The 26,972-nt window shown below is 37.2% G+C and overlaps 1 protein-coding gene across 4 annotated transcripts in view; it reads left to right on the top strand.

The window, feature by feature from the left end:
• The window catches only part of SLC4A7 (solute carrier family 4, sodium bicarbonate cotransporter, member 7), a 126,082-nt gene that overhangs the window by 26,706 nt on the left and 72,404 nt on the right, over positions 1-26,972 (top strand). For all 4 annotated transcript variants that reach the window (XM_006851609.1, XM_006851612.1, XM_006851610.1 and 1 more), the window contains exon 2: positions 25,991-26,072. In XM_006851609.1, the coding sequence (XP_006851671.1) occupies positions 25,991-26,072 (82 nt within the window). The remainder of the gene's footprint in view (positions 1-25,990; positions 26,073-26,972) is intronic.

Consider the following 26,972-nt stretch of genomic DNA (forward strand, 5'->3'; position numbering starts at 1 on the left):
TATTTGCCTCTATTCCCCCATATATATATATATATATTTTTTATGTATACAAAAACACTCAGTAATATATAATTGTTTAAAGAACCAAAGGGAACGTTTTGTAACCCAGTCTCCTTCTTGCCAGTGCACAGCCTTTCTCTATCTGAGTCTAGAGTCCTCAGCTACTATCTGTCTCCATGTCTTCATCTCTGCCTCGATCTCTGTTGTCCCTGCTTCTCTTGTTAGGGTCCTCAGTTCCTGGAATGTAAGAATAACTACTTCCTCTTTTTAGTTACACAACTTCAATCTATAATAAATGACTATTTTCTCAAAGTGTATGTCAGTTAGTACACAAGCCAAATATTGAACTACATCTTTTTTGTTCTTTTTCACTAACCTTTAAAATTAGCATATTATCCTTAAGAAAAATAGGTGAATATTTTGATAAGCACAATTGTTGGTTTTTAAAAATGTGATCCTGAAAAATTCTTGATAACTTTTTTAGCCTATGTGAATAATATTTTACATGTGAACTAGGTTGTTCAGTACTTGGTTTTCATCAAATTATTGATAGGCCTTAACACATATGGAGAAAAACTATGGGTTTTTTAAACAATTTTTAAAAATGGATGTACATCTACTTTACTGTATACATTGGTTCTTCAGGGATACATATAAAATGTTCATATGAAAAAACATAGCTCTTCTGTCTCCTTAGGGGTGGCTCTATAGGATAGGCACTGACCTGCGAGCCACAGCTTGGTGATTCCATCCTACTAGCCAGTCTGTGGTAGAAATATGAGGCTTTCTGCTGCTGAAATGACTTAAACAGCTTTGGAAACCCTATAGAGGTGGCTGTGACTTCATGACACTTGGTGGTGATGGTTATGTGCCATGGAGTCGGTTCCAACTCATAGCGACCCTGTACAGGGTTTCTGAGGCTGTAAATGTTTATGGGAGCAGAAAGCCTCATCTTTCTCCCATGGAACAGCTGATAGTTTTGAACTGCTGACCTTGTAATTTGCAGCCCGATTTGTAACCACTAAGCTGCAAGAGCTACTTCTTGTTGTTAGGTGCTGTGGAGTCAGTTTCGACTCAGAGCGACCCTGTACAGGGTTTCCAAGGCTGTAACTCTTTACCGGAGCAGAAAGCCTCATCGTTCTCCCATGGGAAGGGCTAGTAGTTTTGAACTGCCAACCTTGAGGTTAGCAGCCCGATTAGTAACCACTGCGCTACCAGAGCTCCTTAGCAACCACTGTATCCTAAATTTGACTAATGTATGTACCTAATACTTGTAGTTATAAGTGTTAAGTTCTGACCCTATATAGAGTTTCTGTGAGCAGTTTGTGGGTTTGAACTGCCTACCTTGTGGTTCATAGTCCAGTGTTGATCCTATAGTGCCACACCAGGAGTCTGTTTGAATGAAACTCAGTGTTCCAGTTTCTTGAAGCAGCTTCGAGTTGTAATTCTAAACCCAACAAATTTTTAGATATGTTCTCTTCACCATGAGAAAAATTCCACCAGTTTCTAGTCCTTGCCACTAGGTGGTGATCTTATACATTGATGAAATCTCAGTTTTCGTATTGTTGTAGATTTGAAATTTTGCATTGTAGAAACTGAAATGATTGCTCAAATTGAGCAGTGTGAGCTTAACAGTGGTAGTTTAGCAACTCTGAAAGGAATGGGCTAGCTGCTGCTCACTGAAGCATGCTTTCTAAAATGAAAGGTTTCTCTCTGTTTACAGTTTTTTTCTCTTCCTCTTTTCTTTACTGTTTTTGACCTTACCTGTAGAAGTCAAATTAGAGAAAAATCTCCATATGTTGAATATAATATTGGTACTGAGTTTAGTTTAAGCTTTTGATTCTTATGGTAATAATGTCAATTTTATTAGCTGTTACCAAATCACTAAGGAAATTCAAGTACTTAAAAATAATAAAGTGGATATTATTAGAACTGTATTAGATCTGTATTTTATTATAATTCCCCAAATAAGGTATGTGATTAAAAAGAATTACACATAGTTTAATTTAGGAAAAAGTAAGTGGCCTAGTGGACAGGGAATGGGGGAGGGCACTCTTTTTAGTAAATTAATAGAATCTCTTTTGCATAATTCAGGTTTTGTGATACGAGATTATATTTTCTGATTGCCCAATTATTATTCTCATTTCTGCCCTAAGTAGTATTAAAATAATCCTGATACCCAAGTGGAGTCCTGGTGTGGTGCTGTGAGTTAATGCGCCAGACTGCAAAGCCGTTTGAACTACAAGGTCGGTGGTTCAAGCTCACTAGTAGCTCCTTGGAAACCCTGTACAGGGTCGCTATGGGTTGGAACCGACTCAGCGGCACTTAACAACAACAACAATACCTCAAATGCTTTTCAACTTGAGTTTTTAGTAAGAATATCTATTTTGGGGGTTAGTGCAAAGTCAGTTTGAACCACAAGGTTGGCAGTTCAAGCTCACCAGCCTGCTCCTCAGAAACCCTATACAGGGTTGCTATGGATTAGAACCTACTGGATGACACTTAACAACAACAATATGCATAAAAAAATGAGAAATTGGGAAGTGGAATGGAAAGACCAGTGGGAGTCAACGAAACTTTTATGTATACCCTAAGTGTACTTTTGACTTTTGATGCATGTAAATGTATTGCTAGCAAGTAAAATTAAACTGAAAAAGTTCTTTAACATCTTGTTGTTATGAAGGGCTGTGGAGTCGATTCCAACCCATAGCAACCCGGTGTAGGGTTTCTGAGGAGCAGCTGGTGAGCTTGAACCGCTGACCTTGCAGTAAAAATGGCTTTACAGTCTGGTGCATTAACCCACAGCGCCACACCAGGACTCCTTTAATTAACTTGTTGTTGTGTTAAGTACCATGGAGTTGGTTCTGACTCATAGCGACCCTGTACAGGGTTTCCGAGGCTGTAAATCTTTACTGGAGCAAAACGCCGTATCTTTCTCCCACGGAACAGCTGGTAGTTTCAAACTGCTGACCTTGTGATTGGCAACCCGACTCGTAACCATTATGCTATATGGAAATTCCTGATTAAATAAAATTCCTGAGCTTTTTTTTTTTTTTTTTTTGAGTAAAAAAAAAAATATTTTAATTAAGAAAGTTGTTGTCCAGTCAGTTCCAAATCATAGGAACCCAGTGCACATCAGAACGAAACATGCCATCCTGTGCCATCCTCATTCACAATTGTTGCTATGCTTGAGCCCATTGCTGCTGTCACTGTGCCAGTCCATTTCTTTGGGGAGCTTCCTTTTTTATTTGCCGAACTTGCACTCTTCCAAGTATTATGCCCTTCCTTGGTGACAGAGATCAAGAAAGTAGTAGACTAAAATTTAATTTGCCGTCCTGATAGCTTGATTTTGAAAAATGTATTTGGGAGCCCTGGTGGTACAATGTTTAAAGCAGGTAGGTTGCTAACCAAAAGATTGATTGGTGGCTGTAATCCATGAGCCCCACTCCACAGGAAAAAGATGTGGCAGTCTGCTTCTGTAAGGATGATAGCCTAAAGATTTTAGGGCAGTTGTACTTTCTCCTGTTGGGTCATGTATGAGTTGGAACCCGCTCAACAGCAGTGGCTATTTGGATTTTGATTAATAGCGCCCAAAGTAGTGTCACAATAGGTATCATATTGGACAAACATGTGGATCTTTTGTATTCTGATGACGAAAAACACATTTTATATTTTGGGAAAGAAAAAATTTGTATGTACCTAATTGGAGTCCTGATGTGGCTCTGTAGGCTAATGCTTCAGACTATACAGGGTCACTATGGGTTGGAATCGACTCGACGGCACTTAACAACAATTGGTTCTTTTTCCTATGTAGTCTCTTTGCCCCTACTTCTCTTCTTTTTTCCTTCCCTTCTTTCCTTGTACTCACTTCTTTTCTCTTCCTTTCTTTTATCCTACAGAAATCCCTATGCCTCCTGGGTGTTACAACCTTTTGGAGGGAGATTCATGCCTGACAGGAAGTTAAGCTTTTAAATACTAGTGGGAAGGCCAACAAGATTTTCCTCAGGAAGTAAATTTCAGGACGTTGTCATTAAAATTGACAGTTACGCTAACTATTTACAGATGCTGTTCCTCCTGGGGTTGATATATTGTAAAATTTTAATATTATATAAAGATTTTGTTCATTAACGAAGGATAGATCACAGAAAGGCTGACAATTTAGAAAATATGACCAATTATAAGCTTATTGTAACTGTTAATATCATTGGGTCATTTATTTCTTAAAGTTTAATAAACTCTTAGATGAGTTAGTTGTATTTGAAGGCGGTGGTATGTCTGTTGCCTAGCATCTACAGTCTCACGTAGAGAGTAGAAGGGTTAAATAAGATATATGTATTTGTTGTTGTTGTTAGGTGCCATCGAGTCGGTACCAACTCATAGCGACCCTATGCACAGCAGAACAAAATGCTTGCCCGATCCTCCTGGGTGTATATACACACACACACACACACACATATATATATATATTTTTTTTTTCTTTTTTTTTTTTTCTTTATTCTCTTCTCAGTTTCTTGTTTTATTTTGTAAGTGTTTCTCATCCGTGAGTCCAGTAGAATTGACGGGTAGTAAGATTTTGCTGTGGAGTATGTTCCAACTCATAGTGACCCTGCATAGGGTTTCTGAGGCTGTAAATCTTTACAGGAGCAGAAAGTCGCCTCTTTTCTCCCGTGGAATAGCTGGTAGTTTCTAACTGCTGACCATGAGATTAGCAGCCCAATTTGTACCACTGCGCTACCAAAGATAATGGTACCTGGAAATAAATCTATCTAAATAACCTATTTTAAGTTTACTGTATTAAGTTAGATAGCATTTTATATGAATTTGGTAAACATTTGATTTTAATCATTCATTTCCCATTGGAACTTTGTTTTAATTGACTGTAGTTAGAAATTTTTTTTTCTCTGTAGATTTCATCATACATCGTTGGAGAACAGCAAGAACATAATGTAAAAAAGACTAGGTTTGATTCTTAAACCCACTGCTTACTATGTTATTGACTTTGGATAAAGGATTTAACCTCTCTGAGGTTTACTCAGAGTTGAGAGGATTAGTGAAGTATTTGAAGATGAAATGTGCTACATATAGGGAAGTAATGGTATGGCTCTGTAAGATAGTACTGAACTACTAATGGCAAGGCTGGTGATCCAAACCCACAAACATATCCTCAGAAACCTTATACTAGGTCGCTGTGAGTTAGAACTTAACAACAGCAAACTCTAGTGTGATGGTTCTTAGTGTAGTTCTTGGCTTATAGTAGATATTCAATAAAGACTTGTATTGCTTTTTAGAAACTCACAATATCAAATGTTTCTTAATCTTGATTGTTTTCCCTACACACATTAACATATTATCATTGAACAAATTAAATAGAGAAAAGAAAAATAATATGTAATTCACCTGTTGGTAGCTGTATTGAATGTGTTTTGACTTACGGTGCCTGTGTGACAGAGTAGAACTGTTCTGTAGGGTTTTCTAGGTAGTAAGGAGTCCTGGTGGTGGGTGTAGTGCGTTATGTGTTGGACTACTAACCACGGGTCAGTAGTTTGAAACCACCAGCAGTACTAAGAGGGCATATATTTTCCAAATGGTTGAATGTATAGTTGTTTTTATGTGACAGGGAGTTGGTTCCAACTGATAGTGACCCTGTACAGGGTTTCCAAGGCTTTACGGGAGCAGATAGCCTCCTGTTTCTCCCGCGGAACTGGTAGTTTCGAACTGCTAATTGTGAGATTCGTAGCCCAATTCGTACGCACTACGGTACCAGAGTGTATAGTAGTAGACCAATAGATTTCAGAATAAAATGTACTTGTTATTGTTATGTGCCGTGAAGTCGGTTCTGACTCATAGCGACCCTGTGCAGGGTTTCCGAGGCTATAAATCTTACGGGAGCAGAAAGCCTCATCTTTCTCCCGTGGAACAGCTGGTAGTTTCGAACTGCTGACCTTGCAGTTCCCAGCCCGATTTGTAACCTCTACACTCCAGAGCTCCTTAAAGTTTCAGATAATATATTGCAACTAGTCTTTAAGAAATACCCACTTGTTGGATTTAGTGAAGTATCAGGAGTAACCACCATTACCTGAAAAGACTGCTAAAACACTTCTCCTTTTTCAACTGAGTGTCTGTGTAAAGTTGGATATTCATGAACTTCAACCAAGTAACACATCACATCAACGTGATGCAGAAGTAGATATGAGAATTCAGTTGTCTTCTATTAAGTCAAATATTAAAGAGACATGCAAAAATGTAAAAACAAAACCACAATTTTCACTAAAGTTTGTTTTGCTTTGAAAATAGTTACTCATTAAAATGTTATTTGTTAGCATGTAATGACTTTATTTTAAAGTATGATTAATATCTTGAAGTTTTCTCAGTTTTCCATATAGGAAATATAAGGTCTTCAGTAATTTTTACTGTAAAAGAGTCCTTAGTCCAAAAGTTACAGATCTGATGCTTGTTTCTTGGTTCCCTTCTAGTTATTGTCTGTACGAATATTTAATGTTTGTTTGGTTACAGTGATGGTTATAAATCATAATATGATTTATTCTGTTATTAACATGACAAGTTGGCTTAAGTATACTAATGTTAAAAAAGAAGTAATCTTTTCAAAGATGACAGCAACTTTAAACTGTTGAATGACTTTTGAAAAGTCATTTAATTTAATGACTTTTGAAAAAATGAATTCTTTAAAAGATATTAGAAGACTTTAAAAATTGCATGGAAAAATCCCATTATCTTTTAATTCCAAGCTGTTTGAAGCCACCCCATATATAGTCTCACACATCCATCCGTATATATCCTTAGAGTGTGCTTGAATTAATGTGGAAAATATTTAAGTTGAAAATATTGCTAAATTGATCTTTTGGTGTTTTTAAAAGTTATAATTAAATACATTATGTTCCAAATCTGTAATCTCTGTTACCCTGTATGTTTGTAGTTATTAGCAGGAAGATTAGGTTACTTAAAACACAGTGATTGGCTGTACCATAAATGCAACTGAAAAGAGTTCATCTCTGTCAAGCCCAGTGACCTAAATCAGATGTGTACTCACTGTCCCTGGAATTTTCAGGACCGTTAACCTCACTGCATTATTCAGAACAAGGCATTTTTATTTTGCTATGGAAAGATTTCACCTGCAGAAGAAACTATCTGTACGTACCTGTAGTTATGATCTTTATTTTAAAACCAGTTTATGTCTTTCCAAAGTTTACTATTGAAGCTTGGAGAAATGTCAAGCTTATTACCACTGGCTGAGAATAGTATCATCCTCTGTGTCCTTGGCTGTACAAGTCATCTTTTGAAAAGAACAAATCCTTGTATAAAAGTTTTTTTTTTTTTCCTTGTATAAACTTTTAACAGTTTGTAGCATGTTTATTAAAATCCTTTGAAATTATTCTTCCAATACTTGAATGAGACTTTAAAAATTGTATTTACCTAAGATGTTAGGAAAGAAATCATTTTATCTTAATAGTTAAATATGTTTGTAAACCAAATTATGTGATAACTGTGAAATCATGCTACATAGTTACTAATAGTTGATAGGAAGTGTTAACTCTTGAATAATCGACATGTTTTGTATAATTGGAAAAATTAATCTGTGGTAGGGAATCCTCTAAGTTGTTTTAATAATGGATTTTGTGAATCTCAGGTGGTTGGAAAGGATACTAGACCATATTGTTTAACATTGGATTCTTGTAACACTTTTCAAATACCGTGTCTCTGGCATGGTAAATCTCATTTTTGATAATTTGACCAGAAAATATAAATTGTGTGCTTTGCTTTTTAAAGCATGATGACTTACTGAGAGGAATTAGTAAAATATATGCAGTGATAGAATCTGTTTCTAACATAACTAGAGTTGTTTGATTATGGGAATTTCTGTTTGCAATTTGAATTTGATTTTTATGATGTGTAAATGGTAGATGATTTGTTTATAAACGGATTTACTGAAGTTCAAAATACTGAGGACCTGTCTATGTTTGAGTTTTAATTTTTCTTGTTAAGTGCCAGGCATTTTTATGCTTAATGCCTGTGATAAAATGGTGAACAAAAACATATATGGTCTTTCTCTCTTTGGAACTTAACTGTTCATTCTGGAGGACAATTAAGCAAGTAATTGTTGTTGTTGTTGTTAAGTGCCGTCGAGTCGGTTCCGACCCATAGCGACCCTGTACAGGGTTTCCGAGGGTGTAAATCTTTACGGGAGTAGAAAGCCTCATCTTTCTCCCGCAGAGCAGCTGGTAGTTTTGAACCGCTGAACTTAGGGTTCGCAGCCCGATTCGTAACCACTACGCTACCAGAGCTCCTTAAGCAAGTAATTACATGAATATATAATTACAAGTTTTGTGTTGTTGTTTTTTTTTTTCCTTTTAAGTTTTTATTGTGGATTGAGTGAAAGTTTACAGGGCAGATCATCAGTTTTACATTCAACAAATCATACAACTTGTTTCATCACAAATGATTACAATCTCCTCCATGCACCATCAGTTAACAGTATTTCTCTCTATTCACTTTTGCTTTTTTTAAACAAAAAACACGGACATATATAATAATTTATACCACCAAAGGGCACATTCTGCAAGATTGCCTCATGGCCACCATCTCTTAGTACCTCTGTTCCCATGAGGAAGCAATCCTCAGCTGCTCCCTCTTTCCTTGTCCCCATCTCTGCCTCCTTCTCTGGTGTCACTGCTACTCTGGATAAGGTCCCACATTCCGCTTGTGCTCTACTCCCTTGATGGTCCTAGGATCCTTTGTTTCTGTACTCTAATATTATGCTCCCCCATTTTTGTTGCAAAACTTCTGCCTTTACAGTTGTGACAGTCGGAATTAGTCATGATAACAATTAGTCACTACTGAATCATAAGAATCTTATCCCCATCTCTTTTAACCAGACCTATCTAGACAAGATGACAACTATTCAGTGGGGACTCTTTCTTTCCCCACACACTCTTAAATTAAACTCTCTCTTGAAGCCTTGTAAGCCAGTCACTTCGTGCCTTTATTGCCCCCTCTTTTAGGTAGCCAACGTCAAAGTTGCCTATCCCTCTGTACACAGAGTAACACTGATACTTGATGTGAAGACTCCTTCCCTCTTTGTTGGTATTTAGAGTTACTACCTCCATGAGTATAGGTCAAGTTCATCAAATTGTAACAATTTACCCTCATTTCCTTTATCAAAAAAATTTCTTTTTTATCTTTCTCTAGTCGAGTTCTAATTATCAAGCCATCAAGGATAGGTCACATGGGTACTATCTGCAAATTTGTGTGTTCTTGTGCCTCTCTGCTCGCTTCATAAGATGCTTCAATCTCAGCTCTAGACCTCTGTGGCTATGTCCTTGTCCATGGGCTCAGGTGGCCCCAGGTCACACCACACATTGGATCAGCAGGCCTTCCTCTTCTCTCTCTTATCTCCAGGTCAACGGGAGTCAATAGGCCATGGTTGAACTCAGCCCATTTTTTCATTGCTGTCTTTCCCCCTCTTTTCACTCACCAGCAGACAAATATGGGCACCAGCAAGCTTACATGACTGCTCATGTGTTCCCTTTGAGTTTCAGCCTTAGAGGGGAGAGGGGTTGTCCTGAAGGAACTTGATTGTTTGCCTGGGTGGCTTCCTGGTGAACAGCTTGTTTATTCTTGCAGTCGCCGTTCATACTGCCATTTTTGTTTTGGGTTTTTCCTGGTGAAATTTCTTTGAAGATGTATCTTCTGTTGTTCTAGCTTTCCAGGCAGGTCTGCTTGTTCTTTGTAGTGGGAATGTCCTACTTTAGAAGGTTCAGGATGGGACTCAGGATTCCACCTAAGTTCCTATACTCTGAAAAGGCTCCGCAAGAGGCCTGTTTCACTGGGCAAGTTCTAGAACCCCTTTTAGGTATTCCAATCAGTTATAGGCTGAAGATGGGCTTACAAGTTTTCTGTAATTATGTTTCCTGACATTCCTTTCTATGCCACTCAAGTGTCTTATTTTACAATAATAAGCAAGGGAAACCAATATTCATAAGACAATCAAGCATCTTAGTATTATTTCCCCTCTTCAAACTATGCCTAGATCCCTGTATCACAGAACCCTGTTGTTCCAAGGTTAAGCATACATCATTATTTACATCTGTCCCACTTAGCCATGCAAACCTGTCTCAGTGTTCCCCTGTCTACCTTGTTCTTCCACCTCCTCGCCCTTCTTGAATTGCCATCCCCAACCCCAGAACTATGATTTGTCTGCCTTTACCCTGTGCTGTACCGTTGCCTCCCTCCACCTTCCTCGAAATCCACTATCCCAACTTGACCGTGTGGTTACCTTATATTCCTTTAAGTTTTCCCTCCATTTATCCTGTAATGTATCTGACCTTCTCACCACCTAGATCTCCTCTGTTCCTCTGTGTTTTACTTTCTTTCACATTGTAATTGTTTTGATCAAAGACTGACCTCCCAGATTCTCTGAATTTGTTTTTATAGTTTTATTCTGTTCTCGAGTCTTCCATTTGTCAATTGACTTCCAGGTGGTGCTGCCACCTACGTCAATCTCTGGTTGTTGTCTGTTCTAGTTTGTTCTCTGTCCACAGAACTCACCTTAGGACATTTTTCTTTGCAGGGTTGGCTTTGGCAAAATCCCTTAGTTCACTCTCGCCCAAAATGGCCATTCAGGGACCAGCTGAGGGCCTTGGATTAGAAAGCACTGGATTTCTTGCTTCTGCTACAAATTCCAATGGCTGTATGTCTTCCAATTTTCTAAATATTCCTTTATATGTGGTTCAACCTTCTGGCACCATCCCCTCAGCCTGCTTGGTCCAGTATTCTGTGTTGCTGCTAATAGAGCTCCTCACTGTACTTCTACCCGATCCTCCATCTTGTTTGTTCTCAAGTATATTATTATTTTAGGATGTATTTTAGAACTTTATTCTTCACATCATTTTTAAATTAGGAGATTAATAGTTATTTGCTTCAGCACTCACAGGTTTCTATAAATAACTTATTTTTGAAGCTGTCTGGTGAATTGACATTGGCGCTGATAGTCTCTGTAGGTTGAAACACTTATGTTTTGTTTGGCACTTTCACACAGCGTCTCATCCCACAATTCTTTGAGGTTGTTGTTGTTGTTAAGTGCTGTCGAGTCGGTTCCGACCCATAGCGACCCTGTACAGGGTTTCCGAGGGTGTAAATCTTTACGGGAGTAGAAAGCCTCATCTTTCTCCCGCGGAGCGGCTGGTAGTTTTGAACCGCTGAACTTAGGGTTCGCAGCCCGATTCGTAACCACTACGCTACCAGAGCTCCTTTGTTTCTTTGTATTTGCATGGTTAAGGGAAAAATAGCACTATATAAAATAACGCGGGAAGACTGCCAGTAGTAGTAACCAGGTTTACTATTGCATATTCTTTCAGTGTTTCTTTCTACAAATTCATATATTCCTTTTCTGGGAATTTTTTTAAATGCTCACAATATACGTACTTCTATATGTGTGTTTTTCATTCTGTAATTGATTTTGGGCATTTTTTTTTCATAGCCGTAGATTAGGGTAGATAGGTTCCTCCATTTTTTAATTTTTTTTCAGTGGCTTGGTGTTCCGTTGTGTGCACTTTCCATAGTTTATTTAGCGCATTTTCTATTAAAGGACCCGCTAGTGGTTTGTAGGTAGGAACCCTGATTGCATAATGGTTAAAGTGACTTGTTGTTAACTAAAAAGTCACTGGTTTGAAATCACCAACTACTCCAAGGGAGAAAGATGTGGCAGTCTTCTGTAAAGATTTTTGTTGTTGTTAAGTGCTGTTGAGTGGATTCTGACCCATAGTGACCCTGTTAAGGGTCTCTGAGGAATAGCTACTGAGCTTGCACCAGCGACCTTGTGGTTCAAACCGACATTGCAGTCTAGCTCATTAAGCCTCATCAGCACCAGGACTCCTGTTAAGATTACATCCTTGGAAATCATTTGAGACAATTCTACCCTTCTCTGTAGGGTCACTATGAGTAGAACTGTACTTGAGGGCAGTGTCTTTGTTTTTTGGTTTGGGTTTGTTTCCAGTGTTAATACAGTAATACTGCAGTAAATAACCTTATACAAATGGTGTTTTATATACAAAGCATTAATCTGTACGGTCGTAAACAGGTAACTCTTAAATGTATTGTCAGTGAAAAAGAAGACCATCAGAAAGATAATTGGCACAAAGGCATTAGCGATGGGCTCAAGTTTAGCAATGATTGTGAGGTTGGCACAGGGAGTGGGCAGTGTTTTTGTTCTCTTCAGAAGGTCACTATGAGTTGGCACCAACTCGACTACATCTAACAACAATAAAAACATCTATAATATAGAACTATTTTAGTCTCAGTAGTTACCTTTTTGTAAATAAAAATAGTTGAAATTAAAAAAATAAAGCTAGATAATTTCTTTAAATTTAGAGTGGGTCAATGCATTGGTATAATTTGGATGCCTTTTTATTCTTTTGTGTATTTAAGTGTTGTTTAGTGCTATGACTTTGAATGTTCATAGTGCTATGACTTCATTTCCTTTAAAACCAGTAGATGTGTATGGCTCAATGATCTGAGGTTAACTATGAAAACATTATTATATAAAAATGGCAATTTTTAATTTCTCACTATACTCTTGGAAGTAAAAAAGGAGGAGTAATTTCTAGATGCAAATTGAAAAACAACTGACATATTAACAGATTGAAAATGGAGTTTTAATTACTAAAAATAAAAGTTTGCTTTAAAAAAATCTTTGAACACTACAGGATTGTTTATGTGTTATTTCCCACTACTGTGTCAGTCATCAGACTGCGACAATGTTAGCAATTTGATGTTTTAGACTTTCAAGCCTTTAGTATATATATAAATTGTATATACTCTAAAAAAGAACACAGAATCATACTTTAGTAGTGTATTCACTTATTCTGTATTAAGGAATATGACTTAAAACATTATCCTAAAATGGTAGGATTTAAATACAGTGTAGGAGTTCTGGTGTGACGCTGTAGGTTAAGCACTGAACCACAAAGCCAGTTGAATTGCAAGGTCGGCGGTTCAAACTAACCAGCTGCTCCTCGGAAACCCTATACAAGGTCGCTGTGAGTTGGAACTGACTCAGTGGCACTTAACAACAACAGTATATTAGTTTCAAAAAAATGTATTGCCCCTTGAGTAACTAAGTGTTTTCATTTTAAAAGAATTTCAACATATTACCATTTGCACTATATATATTTGAGAATAGAGTTGAAATACCTCTTTGTGTGGTCACTTAATAGTTGCCTTTACTGCAGACTCTGAGTTTTCTGATTAATATTTCAGAGCTGTTTAAAAGCTAAATCATTTTAGGAAAAAGGAGATTTTTTCCCCTTAATTTTACTCTACTCACAACCTAAACTCGTTTCCACAGAGTCAGTTATGACTCATGGTCAGTGTGTAACTTTCCAGTGCTATAACATTTTAGACTTTGCAAATTGTAAGGTTAATTTGTTATGCAAGATCCACATGTAAACATTCTCATTCAAAACCCAAACAATTACAATAAAATAATACGCTTATTTGACTTTTATTCCCCTTTTGAGAAGTCAGCACCGTTAACCATTTGATGTAGATCTTAATGCTGTTTTCTTTGCTTATACTTATAAATAAGTACAAAGATAGCATACTTAGAAACAAATTTTATTTTTGTAAGGTTGTTTTTAACATGAATGTTTTTATTTCTCTAAAACTTTATAAAAATACATAACATATCCTGCAGATCTTTACTGTTAGTACTTTTAGATTTACTTTGGTCTGTGTTTTTTAAAATGTTTCATAGTATTCCCTAGTATTAGGTCACCTCACTATTGAAACACTCCTCTGACCCACAATTATGAACAGTGCCTCAGTGAAAATGAAAGTTCAGAGGCATTAGACTTGCTCAAAACTTCATAGTGATGTCTCATGGGAACAAGCTGGATAGACTGAGATGATGTGTTGATCTTTTCTTATATGTTGCTATTTGCAATGTTGCTATTTGTATTTTCATAGTTAGATATTTAGGGGCATTTAAAAGTTAATGTGTATTTTAAGTAAATATTATGATATTCTTCCACTGAGTTATTTTTTGAGTACTAACCTGGCTACGAATCGGGCAGCGAGCCGCAAGGTCAGCAGTTCGAAACTACCATCGGTTCCACGGGAGAAAGATGAGGCTTTCTGCTCCCGTAAAGATTTACAGCCTCGGAAACCCTGTACAGGGTCGCTATGAGTAGGAACCGACTCCACGGAACCGACTCCATGGCACATAACAACAACAACAACTACCTGGGTGATTAGGCACTGTGGACTCTATGCACACAGAGTGAAACACTAGCTGATCCTTCATTGTCCTCACTATTGTTATGTTTGAGGCTGCCACTGTGTCAATGTGTATCTTTAAGGATCTCCACCCTCCCCCACCCGTTTGCATGCAAATAAGACGTTTGTTTTTGTTGTTATTTGGGGTGAGAGTTAAGTATATTGTTTTGCATGCTACCCTGGCAGTTATGCAGGTTAAATGAAGGTTGGGAATGGGAGCAGTTAATCCCTTTTAGACTAGACAGTATGCCACCTTGGGAAACAGTTTCTATGTAGTTTGGTGAGGAGAAAGTTTGTGTTTTGTAGCTGTGCCTGCCCAGGTACTGACTAGCATGAAATCATTGGAGGAAAACTGAAGGCATTGGAATATGATATTGTTAATTGATGGTAATGTCAATTATTCATTCATTAAAAAAAGTTTTATTATAAATTGAGTGAAGGTTTACAAACAAGATCATCAGTTTTACATTCAACAAATCATGTACTTTTTTTTCTTCTCAGTGATTGCAGTCCCCTCCATAGAACCACAGTTATTATCCCACTTCCTCCTTGTGGTTCCTATTTCTACTCCATCCACCTTCCCAAACGTTATCAACTTGTTCTTGTTAAGTGCCGTCCAGTTGGTCAGTTCCAACCCATAGTGAACCTTTTGAGGGGTTCCAAGGAGCGACTGGTGAGCTTGAACCACCAACCTTGCAGTTCAAACTGACTTTGCAGTCTAGTGCATTAACCCATAGCACCATACCAGGACTCCTACTGGCACTTAAAGGTTCTGATTTCCTTTTTTTTTTTTTTTTTACTTTTTATTGTGATTTATGGGAGCCTGATGATGCTGTATGGTAAGCACTGGACAGTAGTGTAGTTTCAGCCCACAGCTGCTCCTAGGGAGAAAACTAGGCTTTTTGCTCCTGTCAAGATTTATAGCCTTGGAAACCCATTACAGGATCACTGTAAGTTGGAACTGACTCTGCAGCACTTGGCAAGAACAATTGTGATTTTAGTGAAAGTTTACAGCTCAAATTGGTTTTCCATTTTTAGTATTCATACACTGTTGATTTGTGAACATTGATTGTAATTCCCACAATGTAACAGCACTCTTACCTGAGTTTGTCCATTTCATACAGTCTTTCCCATTCCTTCCTGTCTTCTGAGCTTTTGTTGTTAAGTGCTGTCGAGTTGGTTCTGATTCATAGTGACCCAATGTAGAGTTTCTAAGGAGTGACTGGTGGGTTTGAACCACCAACCTTGTGGCTAGTAGTCCAGTACTGATCCCACAGTGCCCTTTGATCTCCTAAGGTTGGTTGTTCTTGGAAGTCTGTATCTCCCTGGTATTTAATGTTCATCCTATAGGCTTGTCTGTTGTTTTGGATGAAAGCTGAGTTGAGGTGACTTAAGAGTTGAAGAGTAACTAAAAGGTCATAGTCTTGGGGGTTTCACCAGTCTCTGTCAGAACAGTAAGCCTATTTTTTTTGTTTGTTTGTTTTAAATTTGAATTTTGTTGGACATTTTTCTCTCATTCTATCCAGGATCTACTAATGTGATTCCTTTCGGAGTGGTTTTTAGAGTGGCCAGGCACCATCTAGTTCTTCTGGTTTCACAGTCATGGATTCTCATGGCTCATTAGACCTCTGGACTAATGGTTTCCTTGTGTCTTTGATTTTCTTCACTCTTCCGTGTTCTCTATGGGGAGAAGGCTATTCCTTAAGTGATCAGATTTATTATTTTAAGTCATATTATGTGTTTTATTTTAACTGATAATGAAGCCAACTTGGATAATAATTCTAAGAGCATTAGTCATTATTCTAGTTTTTATTAGCTGGACTGGAGAATATAATTTTTCTTGTTTTTCAGGAGCTTAAATATATGTTAATCCAATTGATAGATTCAGATGACATGGAAATTTAACATTTTAGCATTCTGAAAGCTTTAAATCAAAAGCAGTTTCTAGTCTTTTAGATTCTGCTTAAGGGAAAAAAAAAGTTTTCCTTTTTTAGCTCTGGTAGCTTAGTGGTTATGAATTCGGCAGTGAACCTTAAGGTCAGCAGTTCGAAACTACAAGCTGTTCTGTGGGAGAAAGATAAGGCTTTCTGCTCCCGTAAAGATTTACAGCCTCGTAAACCCTGTACATGGTCGCTATGAGTCGGAACCGACTCCACAGCACATAACAACCACAACATTTGTTGTCTAGTTGACTCTAACTCATTACAATGCCATGTGTGCAGAGTAGAACTGAGCTCCATAGGGTTTTCAAGGACTGATTTATTTAGGTGTTTGATGGCCTGAACTTTCTCTGATGTGTGAACTTAAACCTCCAAACTTTAGATTAGCAGTTAAGCACAATAATCACTCAGGGACTTCTGAGTCAGGGTCATAAGTTTTGTTTAAAACTCAGTAATATTTATTGTATGGAAATTTTGAGCTAATTTTATTATCCATAGATAGATATTTCTCTAATCTTTTAGATCAAGTAATTATAATAGTTTAATTTTAACAAGTAAAGTGCATTTTAACTAATAACAGAAAATTTCCTTAAGATTTTTGTTGTTAAGTGCTGTCGAGTTGGTTTCTGAGGAGTGGCTGTTAAGTCTTAACCTCCGACCTCGCGGTTCAAACCGACCTTGTAGTCCAGCGCCTTATCCTGCAGTGCCACACCAGGACTCCCTTAAGATTAGACTCCTTAAGATTAAAATGAGTCAATTCTAAATAAGATTTTTGTTGATTTTGTATTTTACTTGTTTTTATCTCTTTCTGTATCAGAATTTTATAATTCAGGGTCATCATTGTGAACTTTATTATTCATTACTTTTTAGGTAAATGTGGATCTGTTTTTACAGATTGCCTTTTTTTTGGAACTTTTTTATTTTTAATATAAGAAAGGCTACAAAAAAGTGTAGAGATTTCCCCTACATCGATCACTGAGCTTTCCCTAATGTTAACATTTATTTAACCATGGTAGGTAGCATAAACAAATCCAGAAAGTTAACATTGATCCAGTATGAGAACTAATCCACATGTCACAGTTTTTGCATGGGCAGTCATTTTCCAATTCTAGGGTCTCACTTAGCATTTAATGGTTATTTTGCCTTAGTCTCCTCCAGCCTAAAATGGTTCCTCAGTCTTTCATCATTTTAACACTGTTCAGTAGTACTGACCAGGTATTTTAAAGAATATCAGTTTAGGTTTGTCTGATGTTTTCTTATGATTGTAATGAGGCTATGCAAATTACCTAAGACAGAATCTTGGTGCAGTTTTGTAAGATAAGCACTGCTAAAGGAAACCTACCAGCCCACTCCTTGGAAACGCCATACAGGATCTTGTGAGTTGGAGCCAACTCTGTGGCAGGTAACAACAATAACTAAAGAGAGAAAGCAGAACCTAAACATTTAATGGTTATTCTGTTTTATTTCAGGACTAGGTTTATTATTAAACATAGGGTAAGAAGCTGCATATAACATTAACTGCCTGTGACCCTTGACCACTCTTTAGGTCTGGAAAGGAACTCCCCTTGTGGCCTAGTGTTCATTCAAGCAGTAGATAGGTGTATAGGGGGATAGCAGCACTAGTAAGGTATGCTCACCGTGGAATGGTCATTCATTCAAAATTCAAAGGGCAACATTTACTTAGGACAATGTTGAAAAGCGATTGGAAGGTGGGTAGAATGGAAATAAGAATCACAGAGACAGTGGGATAACTGTTCTTTTATGGAGGGGATTATAATTATTGAGATGAAATAAAAGGTATGTTTTGTTTAATATAAAACTGATCTTGTCTGTAAACCTTCACTCAATTCATAATAAAAAGTTGAAGTAAAAAAGCTAACTGCCAGTGAAAATTGGTATAAGGGAGTGGAACTGCTATTTGCATACCATAATCTTTGCTAGAATTTCCTTATCAGAGACTATTGTATTATAGCCCACACATATAAACACATTTAGAGGTCCATAATGGAGTTCCTGGGTGAGGCAAATGAGTACCATGCTCAGCTAACTGAAAAGTTGGAAGACTCTACTTGGATGTGTCTTAGAAGAAAGACTGGGTAATCAACCTCCAAAAACCTCAGCCTTTGAAAACCCTATAGAGCAGTTATAGTCTGACACACAGGGGGTTTACATCATTCAAAATGCACTTTAAAAAAAACTAGCATATTCTTTCTTTGTCATAATTGTCATTTGACTTCCATTTTATAGCATATGCAAATATTTTTATCCTTTTTATGGTTGATTTGATCATATTATTTTATGTAAGGTGGAATGGTAGGCTTGGAGAAGAGAAGTAACTTGTCTAATACTAGACATAGTATGTGAGTGAAAACCCTAGAGTATCTCTTTCCCTTTTCCACTCCGCCTTCTGTTAGCAGAAATTCCTAAACAGCCACTCTAGCAGAATTCCCCCTCTTAAGGGCTGGGGAAGATGCACTTTTAGCATTCACAGTTGGAATTTAATCATGGTTTTCATTGTTAGGGTTTTGTTTTTGGAAAACTTTTTTATTGTGTATTGAGTGAAGGTTTACAGAGCAGATCATCAGTTTTATATCCAGCAATTAACACATTTTGTTTCATCTCAACAATTGCAATCCCCTCCATGTAACAGCAGTTAACCCATTTACTCCCTGTGCTCTTATTTCCATTCCACCCTCCTTGTCAACAATTCTGAACTTTGTCCTTAGGTAGATGTTGCCCTTTTGATCTCCAGTGGTTCACCATTCAATGGTGAGCATACCATACAAGCGCTGTCTCCGCTATATACCTATACTGGTTGGTGTAGAGGGTGAGTTCAGTTCCAGATCTTAGGGTTATTGAGGGCCGTAGTATCAGATTCTTCCAGTCTCTTCCTGACCAGTAAGCTGGGTTTATTTTTATATTTGGAATTTTGTTTCACATTTTCTTCACTCTATCCAGGACCTTCTAATGTGATCCCTTTCAGAGCAGTTTGTAGTGGTAGCCAGGTGCCATCTAGTTTTTGTGTCTCAGATCATGGAGACTGATGTTCATGTGTTCCATTGGACTACTTAATTACAAGCATCTTCAGTTTTCATCTCTCTTCTTCCATTGCCTTCCATTACCTTCCATTGCCACTCACCAGCTTTTAAGATTCCAGTTGTTAATTACCAAAGTAGGATCTAGAACAATGTCTTCGTTGACTGTATTACGCCAGTTGACTGGTATACCTGGAGACTATGTCCTGAGCCCTCAGGCCTAGCAACTCTTTGCCTTAAGGTATTTGGTGGTAATGTGTAAGAAGTTTTAATCAGTTTCCTCTGTATGCTCCACCACATTCATTAAGTGTATTTGCAGCAAAGATGAACGTTGTTGTTAAGCGTTGAGGAGTTGGTTCTGACTCACAGCGACCATATATAGGATTTCTTAGTAGTGGCTAGTGGGTTTGAACTGCTGACCATGTAAGATGACCTTACAGTGCCATCTGTCAGACCCTTACGTATTTGTGGGTCTACTCGCATTCTTCCTCCCATAAGTTTTTTCCTTATTTAAAGTAGTCTGTTTTGTCTTGAAATCTACAACACTTCCTTGCCATTTGAGAGTTCAGTATCTGTACTTTCCCTCTTTTTGCTTTTTAGTTGACGTCATTATAAATTGCTTTTGCATGTTCTTTATTTTCAGCCTCTTAGGTTTGTTTCCCTTTAAATACTTTGAGTTGAGTTCTGGATGGTGTTGTCATGTATGTTAATCTGAAGTTGTTGTCTGCTGTTGATGGTTCTCAGTCCAAAGAACACCCTTTAGAAATTTTTGTAAAGTTGGTCTGGTCATTACAAGTTCCTTTAATAACTATCTGGAAACATCCTAATTTTACCAGCTTTGCTGGTTGATTCTTGGTTGGCAAATTTTTTCTTTCACAGTTTTGTATACGTCATTCCATTGATAGAATTGCCGTCTTGTGTTCATAGTTTCTGCTGAGAAATCAGAGCTTAGTCTTATTCTGGTTCTCCTTTGTAGATAACGTTTCATTTTTCTCTCACTGCTCTCAGAATTGTCTTTAGTTTTGGAAAATTTGATTATAATGTCTTGGTGATTTGGCGATCTGTCTTGTTGCGGGTTCGTTTAGTTTGTTGTATGCTTATCTTCTCATCTTTTATCATGTTAGGGATGTTTTCTTCCAACAACTGGCATGGCTCCTAACTCTTGAAGAGCAGGGTCTGTAGTGGTGTTGAATAAAAGTGTGAGCTGGATACATCTCTGGTCAACAAGGGAACATGGGAAAAAAGAAGGAATTGCACCTTTCCCATTGCCTGTGTGAATCTCTTCTGCCAGACCACCTTTTGGACCAAAATCTGCTCACAAAATGGCCAAGAAGTATCTGGCTGGTTGTGATCAGCTCCTCCTCCCATCAAGCACCAATCTCCTTCTCTAACTTTTCCTTTGAAGTTCTGTTTCATTTGGTTTCTCATTTCTTTGTTGTAATGAGTTCATGTAGTGTGTCTTGTCTAATTTGTCTTTAAATAGATGATTTTTTTTAAAGGAGCACAATGCTTATTGCTGACATTGTTTTCTTTTGAACCAGTCTGTTATATAGCTAAAAGGTTGACCTCAGGAATTAATTTTGGTTCAGGGTAAAAAGTGTGTATCAGGGCAATCATCTAAAGGTGTCCTTTAGTCTCAACTGATGCAGTAAGTTTGGCCTTTTTTTTTTTTTTTAAAAAAAAGGAATTTAAGGTTTGTTACATTTTTCTCTCATTTTATCAGAGTCCGTCTGTTGTGGCCCTAATCACAATGGTTGGTAATGGTAGCTGGACATGATCTAGAATCTTTGGTGTCAGGATCAGTGAGGCTGTGGTTCTTGTAGACTATTAGTCTTACAAACTAGTTTCTTCTTTTTCTTTTCCTTCAGACCAGTAGAGACCAACACAAGAAGCTCACAAGCTTTTAACACCTCAGACTCTGTTCACCAAACAATGTGATGTAGAACATAAACTTTATGAACTATATTTTGCCAATTGCCCCACAGGACTATGGTCCTAATTCCAGTGAAACTTATTTTGAATGTTGTACTTCAATGACTGGTTTAATTTGACATGAATTTGTCTAAAGAAAGAACCTTAATTAATGTGATCTATGGACTTTAGTTAGTAATGTGTCACTATTGGTTCATCAGTTTTAGCAAGGATGCAAGATGCTAATAATTGAAGAAGCAGTGTACAGTGGGCAGGAAGACGGTGTACAGGAACTCTCTCTGTGCTCCCTGCACAAGTTTTCTATAAATCAAAAACTGTTCTTAAAAAAATCTACTTTAAAGCCAAACAAAAAAAGCCCCAGAATTTAGCAACCATTTTCATATAAGTCTTAAAATATGCTTGAAGTAATTTGAACCTGCATTTTTTTCTGTACTTCAAGTATAGAATACCAAACCTCACTGATTTAAAAAAAAAAAAAGGCTGGGGGGGGGGAAGTATGGTTTATTCAAGATCATTACAGTGAAAGCGAACTTGCAAGTATTCATAAGACAAAACTTCTAAGTAATTGTTTTGGGGCTGTTTCTTAGGTAGAGGGCCTGTTCTGATGGATAAGTACCTTACTCTGTGAACTTTTTTGCTGGTTATTCCTGTGTTGCAAAATGACAACTGCTAACAGCATTTTGTAGCAGACCCTTATCCCAGGGAGATATGTGGAAGCTAGTGCTGTCAGAAAGTATAATGACCTCTCTTTCACTTGCTCCTTTTACCATTACATTGTATTTTATGATGGACCTCGTAGAATATCACATTTCTCAGGAATAGTGACATCTGGTTGAGAGATTCTTCTTGGTTTAAATAGTTGATGGAAATCATTTAGACAGAAAGGACAACTTCTTTCATGGGTTAGATTTACTTTTGCCTTCAAATTATGGCAGTACTTTGCCTACAAAGGTAATTTAAAACATTAAAAAAAAACTTAACAGTAGTAATGCAAAGAGCCTGTATATCTTTCACCTGAGTTGACCAGTGTTTAACATTTCCCCAAAATTTCGTTTATTTATATAATGTTTAACATCTCCCCAAACTTTGCTTTTATTGATATAGTGGTTGTGTTTTTCTGAACAATTTGAAAGTAAGTTGTGGACATCATGCTTCTACCTTTAAACATTTCAATAAGTATTTCCTAACAACAAGGATATTTACTAACTTAACAATGGTACCATGATCCAAATCAGGAAGTGGAACTGATTTTAAAAGCTGTATTCAAGTTTTGCCAGTTGTCCCTGTAATGTCCCTTTTAGTGTTTTTTCCCCCTGGTTCAGAGTCGTTTGGCACGTTTCATTGCATAGGTTTTTGTTTGTTTAAATTTTATTGTGGTAAAATATATAAAACATACAATTTGCTATTTTAACCATTTTACTTTTATAATTTACTGGAATTAATTATTTCACAGTGTTGTGCAAACATTTTTATCCTTAAACCTTTTTAATCATCTCAAAAGCAAACTGCATACTTGTTGACTAATAACTCCAATTTATATGCTCCCATCACCCCCTTGAACTCTTAACTACTTTCTGTCTCTATCAGTTTGCCTAAATTAGATATTTAACCATTTCTTTTTGTTAACTCTGAATGATTGCTTTTGAGAGATTTACCTCTTCATCAAGCCCTATTAGCTCTTTGCTCTTCGTTTCTAATTCTCTAATATCCACTTGTGCCTTTCTTTTCTTTGGGTCATGTTTCTTAGGTAGAGTGCCTATTCTGTTCATAGTATTTAGTCTCATTGGTGTGACTAGCTTGCTGAATGTGTTAGTTATTCTGAGTTCCTCTGTACTGCACACACAGCACCGACTCCTTGATCTGATTCTCGCCACCCTTGAAGTACACATAAACCAAGTTTATGACTATTGGTACAATATTATGTAAATTTTTTAAAGGCTAGAGATTCTTTTAAAATTACTACATTGTAAGGGATCCTCCTTATTTTAAAAACGTAAAATTAGTAGACTACAGTGAGTCACAAGAGTTTAAACACTGAAGCTCCTATATACTTAAGAGTAGTTTTATTCCTTAGGAGTATTTTAGACTGCAAGTAATAGAGAAATCCAATAAATTGTATTAAACAAGGTAGGCATTTATTTTTTCTTATTGGTCTCAAGGACTCATAGCAACCCTGTAGGACAGAGTAGAGCTGCCCTATAGGTTTTCCAAGTTTGTAAATCTTGATGAAAGCACATCATGACATCTTTCTTCTGCAGATTGGCTAATGCATTTGATTAGCAGCTGAGTGCTTAACCACAGTGCCCCTAGGTCTCCTTGAGATCCAGATATTGTTGTCAAGTGCCATCGAGTCAATTCCGACCCATAGCAACCCTGTATAGGGTTTCCAAGGAGCAGCTGGTGAGCTTGAACCACCGACCTTGCAGTTCAAGCGGCTTTGCAGTCTGGCGCATTAACTAACCCACAGTGCCACACCAGGACTCCACTAGGTAGTTTCATATTGTTGTTTTTGTTCTTAAGTGGCATCGAGTCGGTTCTAACCCGTAGCAGCCCTGTATAGACAGGGCTTACAAGGAGTGATGACTGGTGAGCTGGAATCGCAGACCTTGCAGTTCAAACCGATTTTGCAGTTCAGCACATTAACCCACAGTGTCATATCCCAGAACTCCTGTTTTATATTAGCCTGGTCTTCTTCAGAACACTTTAAAATGATTGAACTCTGCTCTAAAGATAGCTTTTTAAAGAGTAACCTCCAATGTATATCCCAGTTCTGGTCTCTGTTGAGCATAGCAGAGTCCTTGTCTACTGCTCCTGCTAGTCTTTGTCACTTAAAAAGGAGTAAACTTATTCCTTAGGAATTTGGAAGTGACTGGTGGCATCATTCTGGCCATCTTGCCTACTTGGTTTGGATGCACCTGTATTATCTGTTGTGGATGTGGCCTGAACCTTGTGCTCCATACTTGACACCCTATGAATGTTGGAATGCTAGAATGTATGTCCTCACAGAGTTCCAGCAGCCCTGTCCCAGGCATGCGTCCAGAGTGAGTGGCAACTTGTCCCAGTGGCATCATCTAGAGCCCAGGACTAAATCCAAGACTTTTTGAAAAAAGAGGATTTGTTCATCTTCCTCTATGTGTATCACAGAATCTTGTTCATTAGTAAGTTTATGACAAATAGTTAAGGATGGTTTTAACACTCCTTTGGAAGTTAATTTACAAATTGAGAAGGCAAGTTAAAAGTAAGATTTTTATCTTTTAATAATAGGCTATCCAGTATTTTGCATTAAGCATTCTTTTTGTCTTTTTATTGAACTGAAGAAAGGCACAAAATTAAGAATGTAGGTATATACCCTCAAGGCTAGAATCTCCTTAGTTGTTAAAGTTTGGCATGTCTTTCCCTTTGAAGGTTTTTTTCTGTTTTTGTTTTTGGTTTTTTTTTTTTGCATCATATAGTGGCAGATAAAGCTTACATTGATATACTTGTTGCCAGTCCATTAGACTAAGAAGAGTGAACATAACTTAAAAAATCTGTTTTTTTATGGCACTTAAGTCTTTATTTTACTGACTCCTATTCCTGGTGTGGTGCTGTAGGATCAGCACTGGACTGTGTACCATAAGGTCAGCAGTTCAAACCCACCAGTTGCTCTGTGGAAACGTTATAAGGGTCACTATGAGTTGGCACCAACTCGATGGCACTTAGCACCAACATCACCATTATTATGTATTGGAGACTACAGTGGCCCCATCCTTATAAGCATTGGATGGTTGGCAGTTCTAGACCACCAGCCACTCATTGGGAAGAAAGAATGAAGCTTTCTGCTTCTGCAAAAATGTACAGCTCCGAAAATCCTATCCCAGGGTCTCTATGCGTCGGAACTTACTCAATGACACTTAATAACAACAATTGTAAGTGTTAAGTTCATGGACTCATTTTGACTCACTGATATATTTAAGATAACTCATTTATATATTTAAGAGAACTTACAAATGACAAACAAGAAAGCAAGCATTCCTTATTAACATCCAAGAGTTTCTTCACTACAGATTTTCTTTAATGCCTGATCTGGAAGATCTTTCTGTTGAGAATGAAATAAGTGTGTGTATCAGTAACTTTGTTCCTTTAGTATGTTTGGGCATCTAGAAATACACCTTTTAAAAATGTTTGGCAAATATAATTAATTAAGCTGCTTAATTTTACTGTGTTTGGTGAACTGAATTTAGATAGCCACAGAAAAGCTTATTTCCATAAAAACAGCAAAAGATTGTTTTCTTGACACATACATTTTTATGTATGAGTTTGTTGTTGTTGTGAAGTGCTGTCGAGTCGGTTCGAACCCATAGCTACCCTGTATAGGGTTTTTGAGGAGCAGCTGGTGAGTTTGAACCACCAACCTTGGTATTCAGATGGTTTAGCAGTCTGGCATATCACCCACAGCGCCACACCATTTTAGGCCTTCTCGCTATGAGTCGGAACCGACTCCACGGTGCGTAACAACAACAACAATAATTGAGTCATGGCTTTCTGGCTTATTTTTCACCTGAGGTCATTTTGGTAAGAATTGAGATGGCAGAAGGAGAAACAACATGAGATTTTAAATGTTCTCCTTTGAATTAGGGAGGAAAAAAACCCAAAAAAAACTTCTACCCATCTTTTTAAAAAGTTAGCTATAATAAGGTTTAAGGTCTTTGAGAGGAAGGCAGTCTGTTGTATATTTTTTGACTATCCCAAATAAGACATATAGTAGGTCCTGAGTAAATTTTGTTTTATGTCTGAATGAGAGTAATTTGTTTTTAGGGTCCTGATGAAGAAGCTGTTGTGGATCTGGGCAAAACCAGCTCAACTGTGAACACAAAGTTTGAAAAAGAAGAACTAGAAAGTAAGTTTGTTTAAAATAACTATGTTTAGCAGGATACATTCCTAATGGAAGTTTTTTACTGTCCTTTAAGTTCTACATACTCTTGGAATATTTTTGTTGTTAGGCAGAGCATTTATTTAGAATAGTGCTTAAGACTTTTCTGAGTATAGTTCATTTTTTAAATTAGCTAGAAATAGAACATTTCCAGTACCTCCCCAAACCCCATAAGTGCCCTTCCTGATTATTATTATTTGTTGAGATTATTGACATAACATATTTCAGAATGCTTTTCAGACTTCACTAATGTTATTTAATTTGGAAAATTGCAAAACCAGCTCTCTTCCTTTTTATTTTTAGCAGGCTGGGTAATGTGTGTTAAGGGCAAACTAGCATACCAGACTAATAAACCACAATTGCTGTTAGTTGTCATCTAAATATTCATTTTATAGGTCTATTAAATCACCCTTTCAAAATCCTATCCGTTCAGCATCAAGTGAGTTGCTACATATACCCTTTGCAAATTTCTTCTTAACATTAACATCTCATGAAATCATCATACATTTGTCAAAATGAAGAAATTGACATGATTACAACACTATTAACTATACAGATTATATTCAAATTTCACCAGGTTTTTCACTAATTTTTTTTTCTGTTCTTGTGTCCAATTCCAAGGCCCCATCTGTAGTTCATTAAGATCACACTTTGTTAGTATTCTCTATTTTCTGTTACTGTCTTAGTTTTTTGTTGTTGTTGTTGTTGTTTTTCTTTTATGACTTTGATGTTTTTGAAGAGCAGTGGTTAGGTATTTTGTAGAATGTCCTTTATTTTAGGTTTGTTTGATACCACATGAACCCGTAACTCTGTACTCAGGTTATGGTTATTAGGGGAAGAATTCCACAGACGTAATGTGCTTTTCTT

This window comes from Chrysochloris asiatica, unplaced genomic scaffold (assembly GCF_000296735.1).
Source record: "Chrysochloris asiatica unplaced genomic scaffold, ChrAsi1.0 scaffold00030, whole genome shotgun sequence".
NCBI lineage: Eukaryota > Metazoa > Chordata > Mammalia > Afrosoricida > Chrysochloridae > Chrysochloris > Chrysochloris asiatica.